The sequence below is a fragment of the Bubalus kerabau genome, chromosome X (genome assembly GCF_029407905.1).
Source record: "Bubalus kerabau isolate K-KA32 ecotype Philippines breed swamp buffalo chromosome X, PCC_UOA_SB_1v2, whole genome shotgun sequence".
Lineage (NCBI taxonomy): Eukaryota > Metazoa > Chordata > Mammalia > Artiodactyla > Bovidae > Bubalus > Bubalus kerabau.
The window spans coordinates 90,481,679-90,497,733 of NC_073647.1; the positions used below are offsets into that span (position 1 = coordinate 90,481,679).

The 16,055-nt window shown below is 39.7% G+C and overlaps 1 protein-coding gene across 1 annotated transcript in view; it reads right to left on the reverse strand.

Annotated features, from left to right (window-relative positions):
* UPRT (uracil phosphoribosyltransferase homolog) overlaps positions 1-8,411 on the reverse strand; it is a 30,495-nt gene extending 22,084 nt beyond the window's left edge. Inside the window, exon 1 of the mRNA XM_055563794.1 lies at positions 7,877-8,411. Within this exon, the coding sequence (XP_055419769.1) occupies positions 7,877-8,253 (377 nt within the window). The 5' untranslated portion in view covers positions 8,254-8,411. The remainder of the gene's footprint in view (positions 1-7,876) is intronic.
* Positions 8,412-16,055: the final 7,644 nt, after the last annotated feature.

Here is a 16,055-nt window from a genome sequence, read left to right on the forward strand (position 1 = left end):
AAAAGATTAATTTCCAAAATATATAAGCAGTTCATATAAGCCAATAACAGAAAAACAAACAACCGAATCAAAAAGTGGGAAAAAGACCTTAACATACATTTCTCCAAAGACATACAGATGGCTAACAAACACATGAAAAGATGCTCAACATCATTCATTATTAGAGAAATGCTAATCAAAACTACAATGAGATATCACCTCATACAGGTCAGAATGGCCATTATTAAAAAGTCTACAAACAGTATATCCTGGAGACGGTGTGGAGAAAACCGAATTCTCTCGCACTGTTGGTGGGAATGTAAATTGATATAGCCACCATGGAAGAAGGTATGGAGATTCCTTAAAAAAAAAAAAAAAAAAACACTAGGAAAAAACCCATCTTTAGTTAGTTAGTTCAGTCGCTCAGTCGTGTCCAACTCTTTGTGACTCCATGGACTGCAGCATGCCAGTCCTCCCTGTTCACCACCAATTCCCAGAGTTTACTCAAACTCACATCCATTAAGTCGGTGATGCCATCCAACGATCTCATCCTCTGTCATCCCCTTCTCCTCCCACCTTCAATCTTTCTCAGAATCAGGGTCTTTTCAAATGAGTCAGCTCTTCACATCAGGTGGCCAAAGTATTGGAGTTTCAGCTTCAGTCCTTCCAGTGAATATTCAGGACTGATTTCCTTTAGGATGGACTGGTTGGATCTCCTTGAGTGCAAGGGACTCTCAAGAGTCTTCTCCAACACCACAGTTCAAAGGCATCAATTCTTCCGCACTCAACTTTCTTTATAGTCCAACTCTCACATCCCTACATGACTAACGGGAAAACCATAGCCTTAACTAGATGGACCTTTGTTGGCAAAGTAATGTCTCTGCTTTTTAATATGCTCTCTAGGTTGGTCATAACTTTCCTTCCAAGGAGTAAGCGTCTTTTAATTTCATGGCTGCAGTCACCATCTGCAGTAATACTGGAGCTCAAAAAAATAAAGTCTGCCACAGTTTCCACTGATTCTCCATCTATTTGCCATGAAGTGATGGGACCAGATGCCATGATCTTTGTTTTCAGAAAGTTGAGCTTTAAGCCAATGTTTTCACTCTCCTCTTTCACTTGCATCAAGAGGCTTTTTAGTTCCTCTTCACTTTCTGCCATAAGGGTGGTGTCATCTGCATATCTGAGGTTATTGATATTTCTTCCAGCAATCTTGATTTCAGCTTGTGCTTCATCCAGCCCACTATTTCGTGTGATGTACTCTGTATATAAGTTAAATAAGCACAGTGACAATATACAGCCTCGACGTACTCTTTTTCCTATTTGGAACCAGTCTGTTGTTCCATGTCCAGTTCTAACTGTTGCTTTCTGACCTGCATACAGGTTCCTCAAGAGGCAGGTCAGGTGGTCTGGTATTCCCATCTCTTTCAGAATTTTCCACAGTTTCTTGTGATTCACACAGTCAAAGGCTTTGGCATAGTCAATAAAGCAGAAATAGATGGTTTTCTGGAACTCTCTTGCTTTTTCCATGATCCAGCAGATATTGGCTATTTGATCTCTGGTTCCTCTGCCCTTTCTCAAACCAGCTTGAACATCTGGAAGTTCACAATTCATGCATTGTTGAAGCCTGGCTTGGAGAATTTTGAGCATTACTTTACTAGCACGTGAGATGAGTGCAATTGTGCGGTAGTGTGAGCATTCTTTGGGAATGAAATGAAAACTGACCTTTTCCAGTCCTGTGGCCACTGCTGAGTTTTCCAAATTTGCTGGCATATTGAGTGCAGCACTTTCACAGCATCATCTTTAGGATTTGAAATAGCTCAACTGGGATTCCATCACCTCCACTAGCTTTGTTTGTAGTGATGCTTCTGAAGGCCCACTTGATTTTGCATCCCAGGATGTCTGGCTCTAGGTCAGTGATCACAGCATCATGATTATCTGGGTCGTGAAGACCTTTTTGTACAGTTCTTCTGTGTATTCTTGCTACCTCTTCTTAATATCTTCTGCTTCTGTTAGGTCCATACCATTTCTGTCCTTTATTGAGCCCATATAACCCACCAACCCACTCCTATGCATATACTCTGAGGCAACCAAAATTGAAAAAAACACATGTACCCCAATGTTCACTGCAGCACTATTTACAATGGCTAGAACATGGAAGCAACCTAGATGTCCATCGACAGATGAATGGATAAAGAAGCTGTGGTACATATATACAATGAAATATTACTCAGCCATAAAAAGGTATGCATTTGAGTCAGTTCTAATGAGGTAGATGAACCTAGAGCCTATTATACAGAGTGAAGTAAGTCGGAAAGAGAAAGATAAATATTGTATATTAATGTACATGGAATGTAGAAAGATGATACTGATGAAAGTATTTGCAGGGAAGCAGTGGAAACACAGACATAGTGTTTTTTTTTTTTAATTCTTTTAACTGAAGGAAAACTGCTTTACAGATGTGCAAAGCTTTCAAATTCTATTAAGTCCCATTTGTTTATTTTTGTTTTTATTTTCATTATTTAAAGAGATGGGTCAAAAAAGATCTTGCTGCATAACTTAGAGTGTTCTGCCTATATTTTCCTATAAGACTTTCATGGTGTCCAGCCTTACATTTAGGTCTTTAATCTATTTTGAGTTTATTTTTGTGCATGGTGTTATGGAGTATTCTAATTTCATTCTTTTACATGGAGCAGTAGAGTTTTCCTAGCACCACTTACTGAAAAAACTGTCTTTTCTCCACTGTACAATCTTGCCTCCTTTGTCATAGGTTATTTGACCATTGGTGCATGAGTTTATCTCTGCACTTTCTATTCTGTTCCATTGATCTATATTTCTGTTTTTGTACCAGTACCATACTGCCTTGATTACTGCAGCTTTGATTATTTGCAAAGCAGAAATAGAGACACAGATGTAGAGAACAAACTTATCAATACCAAGTGGGGAAGGGAGAGAGGGAGAAAGTGGGAGACTGGGATTGACATTTATACACTACTATGTACAAAAGTAGGAAGTCAAGAAACACCTGGAGTAACAGGCAAATTTGGCCTTGGAATATGGAATGAAGCAGGGCAAAGACTAATAGAGTTTTGCCAAGAAAATGCAATGATCATAACAAACACCCTCTTCCAACAACACAAGAGAAGACTCTACACATGGACATCACCAGATGGTCAACACCGAAAACAGATTGATTATATTCTTTGCAGCCAAAGATGGAGAAGCTCTATACAGTCAGCAAAAACAAGACCAGGAGCCGACTGTGGCTCAGATCATGAACTCCTTATTGCCAAATTCAGACTTAAATTGAAGAAAGTAGGGAAAACCACTAGACCATTCAGGTATGACCTAAATCAAATCCCTTATGATTATACAGTGGAAGTGAGAAATAGATTTAAGGGCCTAGATCTGATAGATAGAGTGCCTGATGAGCTATGGAATGAGGTTCCTGACATTGTACAGGAGACAGGGATCAAGACCATCTCCGTGGAAAAGAAATGCAAAAAAGCAAAATGGCTGTCTGGGGAGGCCTTACAAATAGCTGTGAAAAGAAGAGAAGTGAAAAGCAAAGGAGCAAAGGAAAGATATAAGCATCTGAATGCAGAGTTCCAAAGAATAGCAAGAAGAGATAAGAAAGCCTTCTTCAGCGATCAATGCAAAGAAATAAAGGAAAACAACAGAATGGGAAAGACTACAGATCTCTTCAAGAAAATTAGAGATGCCAAAGGAACATTTCATGCAAAGATGGGCACAATAAAGGACAGAAATGGTATGGACCTAACAGAAGCAGAAGATATTAAGAAGAGATGGCAAGAATACACAAAAGAATTCTACAAAAAAGATCTTCATGACCCAGATAATCATGATGGTGTGATCACTGACCTAGAGCCAGACATCCTGGAATGTGAAGTCAAGTGGGCCTTAGAAAGCATCACTACAAACAAAGCTAGTGGAGGTGATGGAATTCCAGTGGAGGTATTTCAAATCCTGAAAGATGATGCTGTGAAAGTGCTGCACTCAATATGCCAGCAAATTTGGAAAACTCAGCAGTGGCCACAGGACTGGAAAAGGTCAGTTTTCATTCCAATCCCAAAGAAAGGCAATGCCAAAGAATGCTCAAACTACTGCACAATTGCACTCATCTCACACGCTAGTAAAGTAATGCTCAAAATGCTCCAAGCCAGGCTTCAGCAATATGTGAACCATGAACTTCCTGATGTTCAAGCTGGTTTTAGAAAAGGCAGAGGAGCCAGAGATCAAATTGCCAACATCCGCTGGATCATGGAAAAAGCAAGAGAGTTCCAGAAAAACATCTATTTCTGCTTTATTGACTATGCCAAAGCCTTTGACTGTGTGGATCACAATCAACTGTGGAAAATTCTTGAAGAGATGGGAATACCAGACCACCTGATCTGCCTCTTGAGAAATTTGTATGCAGGTCAGGAAGCAACACTTAGAACTGGACATGGAACAACAGACTGGCTCCAAAAGGAAAAGAAGTACGTCAAGGCTGTATATTATCACCCTGCTTATTTAACTTATATGAAGAGTACATCATGAGAAATGCTGGACTGGAAGAAACACAAGCTGGAATCAAGATTGCCGGGAGAAATATCAATAACCTCAGATATGCAGATGACACCACACTTATGGCAGAAAGTGTAGAGGAACTCAAAAGCCTCTTGATGAAAGTGAAAGAGGAGAGTGAAAAAGCTGGCTTAAAGCTCAACATTCAGAAAACAAAGATCATGGCATCTGGTCCCATCACTTCATGGCAAATAGATGGGGAAACAGTGGAAACTGTGTCAGACTTTACTTTTGGGGGGCACCAAAATCACTGCAGATGGTGACTGCAGCCATGAAATTAAAAGACGCTTACTCCTTGGAAGGAAAGTTATGACCAACCGAGATAGCATATTCAAAAGCAGAGACATTACTTTGCCAACAAAGGTCCATCTAGTCAAGGCTATGGTTTTTCCCGTGGTCATGTATGGATGTGAGAGTTGGACTGTGAAGAAGGCTGAGCACCGAAGAATTGATGCCTTTGAACTGTGGTGTTGGAGAAGACTCTTGAGAGTCCCTTGGACTGCAAGGAGATCCAACCAGTCCATTCTGAAGGAGATCAGCCCTGGGATTTCTTTGGAAGGAATGATGCTAAAGCTGAAACTCCAATACTTTGGCCACCTTATGGAAAGTGTTGACTCATTGGAAAAGACTCTGATGCTGGGAGGGATTGGGGGCAGGAGGAGAAGGGGATGACAGAGGATGAGATGGCTGGATGGCATCACTGACTCGATGGATGTGAGTCTGGGTCAACTCCGGGAGCTGGTGATGGACAGGGAGGCCTGGCATGCTGTGATTCATGGGGTCGCAAAGAGTTGGACACGACTGAGCGACTGAACTGAACTGATGTACAAAATAGATAATTAATGAGAACCTACTATATAGCACAGGGAACTCTACTCAGTGCTCTGTGGTGACCTAAATAGGAAGAAAAACTAAAAAAAAATAAGGGATATAAGTATATGTATAACTGACTCATTTTGTGGTACAGTAGAAACTAGCACAACATTGTAAAGCAATTATACTCCAACAAAAAGTTTTTAAATAGAATGTGAATTCTACATACAGTTAAATTCCCTTTACTATTTCCCAATAGCTAAAAAAACCAGCACTTATGCAATCTGAACCATGCACAAATCTAAACATGAAGGCTGAAAATGCCTCAAATGCACATAGCTCTTCAGAATTTATAATAAATGTTCATAGACAGTATCTTGCTTTAGCCTCCTTGGAGTTTCATGAGATATTATGAACTTACTCATTTTACAAATAATAAAGCTGAAGCACAGAGATGCTAAGCATCTTTCCCTAAGATCACTCTGGATCCTGCTGTCTCCTTCCAAATTTCAGAAGAAAAAAAAAAAAAAAGGTTTTGCTTATGCCCAGGTTTACTATACCACCCAGGCTTTTCTGAGTAATGAAGTAAAATCAGGTATTGATGCTGTCATATAGTCATATATGAATACTGAATGCCATGACCTCTCCAAGTTTTATAAAAATTGTGAAATCTGATGAAAGCAAAGGAATCCTCATCCCATAAAAAGACACGTGCAAATGTTCATAGTAGTATTATTCATATTAGCCAAAAAATGGAAACCAAACCACCCAAATGTCCATCACCTGATAAATGGATAAACAAAATGTGGTATATCCATAATAGTGAAATATTACTTAGTCAAAAAATAAATAGTGTACTGATAGAAGATGGGTAAAGCTTGAAAACACTAGGCTAAATAAAAGAAACTAGTCACAAAAGGCCACATGTTGTATGATTCCATTTACATGAAATGTCCAGAATAGGCACACCAATAGAGACAGAAAGTAGTTTAGTGATTGTCTAGGGCTCTTGGTAGGTTGGAGGAAAATGGGGAGTGACTGCTCATGGGTATGGGCTTTCTTACTGAGGTGATAAAAACATTCTAAAATTTAATGTGGTGATGGTTACAAAGCAATGAACACACTTTAAACCCATTGGATTGTACACTTTAAAAGGTGTACTGTATGTACATAAATATAGCTCAATAAAGATGTTATTTTAAAAAAATTACAAACAGACATACAAATAACATTTGCCAGATAATTTCTGAAGGTTTGCTAAAGCTCTGAAGCCCATCTACAGGTGAAACACAAGGTCCAAGACAGCACAGGTCCAAGATACAAGGTCAGTAACTCTTGCTCTATAGAAACAAGAATCATTCTATTTTCTTTTTTACAGATAAGTTTTATTTCAGTTCCCACTAACTCAACTGCGAAATCTATGCCTCCTACTTTTTAAGATCACTACTTTATTAGTTCACAAGACCACAATTTTCAACACTGATTAATTAAAAACCCTTAAATAGTACTTTCACAAATATAACTTTAAGAGCTACAAAGAACTTTTAGTAATTGAGTGACAATTGCTTGAAAGACATAGCTGGAATTCAAACATATAAAAGATAAAATTTCTGCCCTCAAGTAACTTAAAATTGAATAAGTGAGATAAAAGTAAAACAACAGCATACAAAACAGACGGTGAATCTTGCATTAAAAAGGAAAGATTAGCAAGGAAGAATGATTGAAGGAAAGCTTCTTGGCAGAGGTAGACATTTAATGTTGAAGAATAGGTAGGATTTGAACACACAGAGGAAAAGTAAAGAGAATTCCAGGTGCGAGCAGAAGTTGGGATGTTTCAGAACTGTTCCTAGCAACCATAAAGAAGGGCCTTAATGTCCATCTAAGTATCCTGACTTTATTTGGTAGGCTCAGAGAAACCAAAGGAGGCTGCTGAGTAGGGCAGTTAGCTAATCAAAGCAGTATATTAAGAAGATTAATTGTTCAGTAATTCGGGGGAACATGTAGGAGAAAGAAAAACTGGAGACAAGGAAACAATTTGGGAGTCTGTTAAACGTTATGAAGTGAAAGAGCTACGCTATCTGCCCTGTATCTGTTCAACGTGGTAAACCCATAACCCAGAAACTGTTGCTGCCCACGTGAAGAGGCACAGAGCAGATAGCACGTTCACCTGATTCGAATGACTGAGGAATCAGTCATTCAGTCATTCGAACGAATGAATGAGGAATCAGTCATTCGAATGACTGAGGAATGACTCGAGATAAAGAAGAAACCGAAGGTTACCTAAAATTCTTCCTCCCTACACAAAGCGACGTTAAGCACCAGTACTGGGAAAGAGAGCAGAAGGCCTGTGTCACGTGACACCGCCCCTCAAAGAAAAGGCCCTGCCCAGATCCCAACAGACCAGCTTCCCAACGCCAAGAACCTTAGCCAATCTCACTTCCAATCCCTGCCCACCCCCGCGAGACCCTCCACCTCCCCTACCCCTTCCGCTCTTGCTTACTTGTCCCTGATGATAGTCTGCAGCTCCCGGATCTGATCATTCATTGGCAGAAGCTTAAGCTGGGCCCCGATCTGCCGGGAGATTTCGCAGTCCCCTAGGAGGGAATCGCTGGCTGGAGCGTCATAGTTGCCAGTGCCACCGTTGTTTTCTGAGTTGAAGGTGGCGCCGCCGGAGGCCTGAGGGTCCAGCTCAGCCGGTACGCTAGAATGGGCGTGCCCGCTGAGGAGAGTCAGCGTGGCCGCGGAATCGCTGTTTCCCCCATTGTGGGCCAGGATCAGGTCTCCAGCTTGCTGCGGCTCAGGGTTTTGGGTCGAGGCAGAGTTTACTTGCTGATTGTGACAGGGCATGGAGTTCGGACACCGTAACTCCGTGGCCATACACCAGGCCCCGTGCTGCCCCCGCAGCTACCGATCCCTACGGATAAAGAATAGCAGGGAGAAACGGCCAAAGCGCCTGTGCTCTCCCAGACGTCCCGCCTACTAGCAACCTCTAACCCCCCTCTGCCCTCTCACCCCCTGGCTTCCGCCGCTTCCCTTTTACGCTACGTCAAGGCCCACACCAGACGTAAGGGCCCGCTTAAACACATGATTGGCTTTCCTCCCTGCCGCTCTGCAGCTCACCGCTCGTTAACCCTTTGCGTTACCCTGGCTGCTTGACCGAACCTGACAGACGGGTGAGGCTAGGGATGCTTGGTTCTCGGGTCTTCCAGGACCCCTTAGGGATGCCATGCAGAATTTGAGTGAGTGATAGAACCAGGAAAGAACTAGGAGTGGAGGGTGATAAAATGGTGATACACAGAGGCCCACGTTTTCAGAATTTGTGTCTTGCCAGAAAAGTTAAACTTAAGGAACTACTGTAATCTATTGGGCTTCCCTGACGGCGCAGACAGTAAAGCGTCTGCCTGCAATGCGGGAGACCCGGGTTCAATTCCTGGGTCGGGAAGATTCCCTGGAGAAGGAAATGGCAATCCACTCCAGCACTTTTGCCTGGAAAATCCCATAGGCGGAGGAGCCTGATAGGCTACAGTCCATGGGGTCCCAAAGAGTCGGACACGACTGAGCGATTTCACTTTCACTTTCAATCTACTGTAAGCTTGCCTGTGTAACACCAAAAGGACATTAAAAGCCTAGCTGCCAGCTGAAGAGCCGACCCTCTACTAGACTGTTCTACCAGCTGAAGCTTCCCAAGCGTGCTTGGCTGCTGGAGCTTTCCTTTATCTCTATTGGTTGAGCCCTACACTGTACAGTTACCATGGGAATTCTAACAGCATTTCAGGTCCACTACCTCTTTGTTTCTTTTAAATATCTGAAAAGACTTTTTTTAGTGTGCAGTCTCAGTATAAAGGCTTGAGGTAACGTCTAGGGCAGTACTTTTCAACACCTTTGTGTATTAGAACAATTGTAAAGTTTGTTCAAATGCAGGTTGTTATGACTTACCTTTAAAATTCTGATTCAGTAGATCTGAGGTGGGACCCAAGAATCTTTATTTTTCACATGTAACCCAGAAATTCTGATTTTTTTTTAAAGCAGTACTTTTTGAGAGCAGGTGACTTACTGACTCCCTTTTTGAGGAGCCTGAAAGTCAGTAACCTACTAATTCTACTAAAAAATTACTGAGCAGTATTTAACAAGTTCCCTTTGGTCTCTGGACTTGACTTTGCCCACCTATAAGTGAGATGCATTAACTATTTGACCCCTAAATGTTCTTCCAATTTTGACATTCTATAATTCTATTTTGCCCTCCAAAAACCAATTCTTAAAATTCCTTGTTCCACACAGTAGCATAACCAACACATGCAGAGATTCAAGCAAATATGATTAATGGTTAACAGGAATATCGAGGCCTTTGATGAGACTTGAGTCTTGGTCTGGCTCTCTTTTCCATTTTTTCTTTGTTTGGTTGTTCTTTCCGTATTGGTATTAATGGTATTTTTCACCTTTTTTGTCTCCCATTTTCTCTGCTTTGTGTCTGACTCTCTAAGTCGGTACACTATTGGTTGTAATTATAGACAGCTTAAGTTTGATTGGATGAAAAAAATTGCAGCCCTGTACTATAATCCCATTCCTTTTTGAAAGTCTGTGCATCTTTTTTCCTAGCACAGAGTATGACTCAAAGGATCTCTGGGTTTAAAAACTGAATCTGCTAACTTGAAGTGGGCAGGAGCAATTAAATGGCTACTTTGCCAATGAGTACTCTAAAGGAAAACATGGAAATATACTGTTTTTTATTACTGATAATTTAAACAGAGTACAGTGAGACATCGACCAAAACTGTACTGAAGTCATTTTGTTTAGTGTCGCATTAGGCAAAGGACTTTGTTCTCAGTCCCACAGAATATGAATTAGAGCAGTACAACCACCAGTGTTCTTGTGTTTTCAGTCTTAGGAAACAGCCATTCGTATACTTACCTGTTCTAACCAATAATCATTAGCAAATCTATTTACCTAGTCAGTTTAATTATTCAAGATGCTATTGAAGTAAAATTCACTAATGATTTATGAGAACACCTTTAATTTGGTGGTTTATAATCAATAAAGAGCTTCTATACATTCTCTTTTAATTCTCAAAAAAAAGTTTGAGGATTATCAAGCCTCGTTTATAGATGATATCTATGTAATTCTTTTTCCTAAAGTGATTTCTCCAAAGTCACACAAAATAGAGTAGAGCCAAGACAGGAACCCCAGTCTTTTCAACTTAAATCCAGTCTTTTTTTACACACACCTACAGATTCATTAAATCATTCTGTTAACAAATAGTGGTTGAGTTCTTACTATTTGCCAGGAATGTTTCTAGGTGCTGGAACAGATACAAAGAAAAATGGATGAATATCTTAGAATTCTCTGTGGTTGTAGAGGTCATAGACGTAGTGGGTAGTATGGATCTTTGAAAACCAAAGGATAATAATAAGCAGCAAAGAAGCCTACACCAAAGATACTAACAGCAAAATTGACAGACATGAATATAGTGCTTTTGTTTCCCACTTTTTGATGGAAATACAAAGCCAGATAAAGAAAAAGCAGAAAAAGTCTCCTGTAATAATTGAGATGACTGTAAACTTCATTTTAGGTTTTGAGTTATAAATTTGAGATGAGCTCTAAAAAGTATGGGAAGCAATAAACCAACCGCATGTATCAGTAGACTTCCTTCACATGCATCTACATAGTGTTGTTCAGTCACCCAATTATGTCCGACTCTTTGAAACTGCATGGACTGCAGCATACCAAGCCTCCCTATCCCTCACCATCTCCCAAAGTTTGCCCAAGGTCATGTCCAATGCATCAGTGATGCCATCCAACCATCTCATCCTCTGATGCCCTCTTCTCCTTCTGCCCTCAATCTTTCCCAGCATCAGGGATTTTTCCAACGTGTCTGCTGTTCACATCAGATAACCAAAATACTGGAGTTTCAGCTTCAGCATCAGTCCTTCCAACAAGTATTCAGGGTTGATTTCCCTTAAGGTTGACCCGTTTGATCTCCTTGCTGTCCTAGGGACTTTCAGGAGTCTTCTCCAGCACCACAGTTCAAAGGCATCAATTCTTCTGGCACTCCACTTAACGGTCCAGCTCTCACAACCATACATGACCACTGGGAAGACCATAGCCTTGACTATATGCACCTTTGTCAGCAGAGTAATGTCTCTGCTTTTCAATACACTGTCTAGGTTTGTCATAGCTTTCCTGCCAAGAAGCAAACATCTTCTGATTTCACAGCTGCAGTCACCATCTGCAGTTTTTACAGCCCAAGAAGAGGAAATCTGTCACTATTTCACCTTTTCCCCCTCTATTTGCCATGAAGTAATGGGGCAGGATGCCATGATCTGGTTTTTTTTTTTAATATTTAGTTTTAAGCCAGCTTTTTCACTCTCCTCCTTCACCCTCATCAAGAAGTTCTTTATTTTTTTCTGCCATTAGAGTGATATCATTCACATATCTGTGATTGTTGATGTTTCTACCACCTATCTTGATCCCAGCTTGTAGCATCCAGCCCAGCATTTCTCATGATGTGCTCAGCATGTAGATTAAACACGGTGACAGCAGACAGCCTGGTTATACTCCTTTCTCAATCTTGAACCAATCAGTTGTTCCATACAGGGTTCTTACTGTTTCTTCTTGACTGGTTTCTCAGGAGACAGGTAAGATGGTCTGATATTCCCATCTCTTTAAGAGCTTTCCACAGTTTATTATGATCCACAGTCAAAGGCTTTGGCATAGTCAATGAAACAGAGGTAGATATTTTTTTCTAGAATTCCCTAGCTTTCTCTATAATCCAGCGAATGTTGGCAATTTGATCTCTGGTTCTTCTTCCTTTTCTAAACTCACCTTGGACATCTGGACATTCTTGGTTCACATAATGCTGAAGCATAGCATGCAAGATTTTAAACATGACCTTACTAACATGGGAGATGAATGCAATTGGTCCAATGGTTAGCACATTCTTTAGTACTACCCTTCTTGGCAGTTGGGATGAGGATTGACCTTTTCTAGTCCTGTGGCTACTGCGGGGTCTTCTGTATTTGCTGACATATTGAATGCAACACCTTGATGGCATCATCCTTTAGGATTTTGAATAGTTCTACTGGAATCCCATTGCATCCACTAGCTTTATTAACAGCAGTGCTTCCTAATGCCCAGTTGACTTCTCTCTCCAGAATGTCTGGCTCTGGGTGGCTGACCACACCATTGTAGTAATCCAGTTCATTTAGATCTTTTTTGTACAGTTCTTTCGTGTATTCTTTCCATCTCTTCTTGATCTCTTCAACATTGACTAGTCTTTACCATATTTGTCCTTTATTGTGCCCATCTTTAAGCAAAATATTCCCTTGATATCTCCAATTTTCCTGAAAAGATCTCTAGTCTTTCCCCTTCTGTTGTTTTCTTCTAGTTTTATACACTGTTCATTGAAGAAGTCCTTCTTGTCTCTCTATGCTGTTCTTTGGCAATCTGCATTTAGTTGAGCATAACTTTTCCTTTCTCCCTTGCTTTTTGCTTCTCTTCTTTCTTTAGCTATTTGTAAGGCCTCTTCAGATAACCACTTTGTCTTGCTCTTCATTTTCTTTGGGATGGTTTTGTTCGCAGCCTCCTGTACAAAATTATGAACCTCAGTCCATAGTTCTTTGGGCACACTGTTTATAAATTCTAATCCTGTGAATCTATTCATTACCTCTACTTCATATTCATAGGGGATTTGATTAAAGTCATACCTGGCTGGCCTAGTGGTTTCCATGTTTTCTTTAGTTTAAGTGTGAATTTTGCTAAGAGAAACTGATGATCTGAGCCACAGTCAACTCCAGGTCTTGTTTTTTTGCTTACTGTATACAGCTTCTCCATCTTCAGCTACAAAGAATGTAATCAGTTTGATTTTGGTATTGACTGTTTGGTGATATCCATGTATAAAGTCATCTCTTGTGTTGCTGGAAAAGGGTATTTGATATGACCAGTGCATTCTCTTGGCAGAATTCAGTTAGCCATTGCCCTGCTTTATTTTGTTCTCCAAGGCCAATCTTGCCTGTCACTCCAGGTATCTCTTGACTTCTTATTTTTGCAGTCTGATTCTCAATGACAAATAGAACATCTCTTTTTGATGTTAGTTCTAGGAGGTCTTCTAGGTCTTCATAAAACTGATCAACTTCTGCTTCTTTGGCATTGGTGGTAGGATCATAGGCTTGGATTACTGTGATGTTGAATGGCTTTCCTTGGAACTGAACCGAGATCATTCTGTCATTTTTGAGGTTGCACCCAAGTACTGCATTTCAGACTCTTGTTGATTATGAGGGCTACTCTATTTCTTCTATGGGATTCTTCCCCACAGTAGTAGATATAATGGTCATCCAGATTAAATTTGCCCATTCCCATCCATTTTAGTTCACTGATTCCTAAGATATCGATGTTCATTCTTTTGAGTTATAAATTTGAGATGAGCCCTCAATGTGCTTCTCTTGTGACTCAGCTGGTAAGGAATCGGCCTGCAATGCGGGACACCTGGGTTCAATCCCTGGGTTGGGAAGATCCCCTGGAGAAGGGAAAGGCTACCCACTCCAGTATTCTGGCCTGGAGAATTCCATGGACTGCATAGTCCATGGTGTTGCAAAGAGTCAGACATGTCTGAGCGACTTTCACTTTCACTAAAAAGTACAGGAAGCAGTTAACCAATTGCATGTATCAGTGAATATCCCTCACATGCATATACATACTACCTGTACAGAACACTTTTATATAGGTTATCTCATTCAACATTGTGAAGCAGTTAAGACTCCGTATTATAATTCCTGTTTTACAGGTGAGAAAATTGAAACTTGGGAACCTAATTTATAGCCACATGAAAGTGGTAGAGTTGAGAGAAGGCAGAAAAGTTAATTTACTATTAAATTATTAACTCTACTTTCCATGCCAGATGCTTCAGTAATCTCACTTAAGCCTTTCAACAACCTTAGGAAGCAGACTCTATTTTGTTATCCCCATTTTATAGATAGAAAAACAGATGTAATGAGATTAAATTGATAATGTCACACAGGTGATAGATAAAGTGCAGGAGCCAAGATTGGAACCTAAGTGAGATCAAGTCAATTTGTTTCTATAGCCCAGGTCCTTAGATTAATCCAGATTGTAGTCATCTCCTATAGTAGAGACTCATCCAGATTATATTCCTCTGTCTCACCTGCAATACCAGATTTAACCTGTGGACCAAAAATCATACTTTATGACTGAGCTGGGTAACTCTAATACAATTTTCTATTAATGCTTAGTACTCTGATGAACTCTTTGGCAATCCTTTTGTGCCATGAACTCAACAGTTCTTTAATTCAAGTTGAATTGGTTATGCTTATTAACATTGCATTGTAATTTTAAATTTCTTGTGAAAAAAATCTATTAATTAAAAGGATGACCAATGTTCTGAACAAATAGTGTGATTCACTTTTCTTTCCAACTGAATAGCTGTATCACCTTTCAGATGTATACTTGACTTCATTCTGTTTTTTCCAATGACCTCAAAATGTCTACTTGGATTTTTTCAGATATATATCTTACCTTATTTACTCCCCCTTCTTCCAATATTTTTGAATGACTTTTCAAATGCGTATTGCCAGCCTTATGAAGTTAGTTAACTTGTGAGTATAAAACCTCTCCTGTAAATCTTAAACAATTCCTCGTAGATGTGTGGGGCAGGAAAGGCAGGTCTTGTATTAAAAAATTATACCATCTTGTATAAAAGAGTATACCTTGTATAAAAAGTGTAAAAGAGAACCTGTAAAAATGATATATTAAGAACTGAGATGTCTCATTTAGTGTTTTGTTGATTTTTTTTTATTGGCATGCTTTGATTCAATTCTATTTTTCTTTCATGTAAATTCTAGAGATTTATGTTTTGTGGTTACCTTGGGAGTTACCTAAGATATCTTATAAGAGCCTAACTTATTAATAACTTAAGTTCAGTCATAGACAAAAACCATATGCTTTAACTTCCCTCCAACTTTATTGTTGTCACAATTTACATTCATCCCTATGTGTATCTTTAAACATATTTTATAGCTATTTTAAGTAATTTTTTAGATTTCACTTTTAATTGACAACATACAGTATTTGTTTTTCTCTGTCTGACTTACTTCACTAAGCATAATATCCTCCAGGTCCACCCATGTTGTTACAAATGGGAAAATTTCATTTTCTATTATAGCTGAGTAACATTCCATTGTATGTATACCACGTCTTTATACATTCCTCTGTTTTGATGGATATTTAGGTTGCTTCTATATCTTGTCAATAGCATTTTTTTATAAGGTAGGTTGAGTGGTGATGAATTTCCTCGGCTTAGGTTTGGGAAAATATCGCTCCTTTATTTTGAGGAACAGTTTTACTGGGATGGTATTCTTGGCTTTTTTTTTTTTTTTCTCTTTCATTACTTAGAATGGGTCATCCTACTCCATTCTTGTCTTCCTGGTTTCTGCTGAAAAAATCCACTGATTGTTTCATGGAGATTCCACTGTATGTTGCCAGTGACTTAGCTCTTGATACTTCCAAAAAACTCTCTTTTTTTTTCTTTTTTTTAAATATAAATTTATTTATTTTAATTGGAGGCTAATTACTTTACAATATTGTAGTGGTTTTGCCATACATTGACATGAATCTGCCACGACTGTACATGTGTTCCCCATGCTGAACCCCCTCTCCACCTTCCTCCCCAT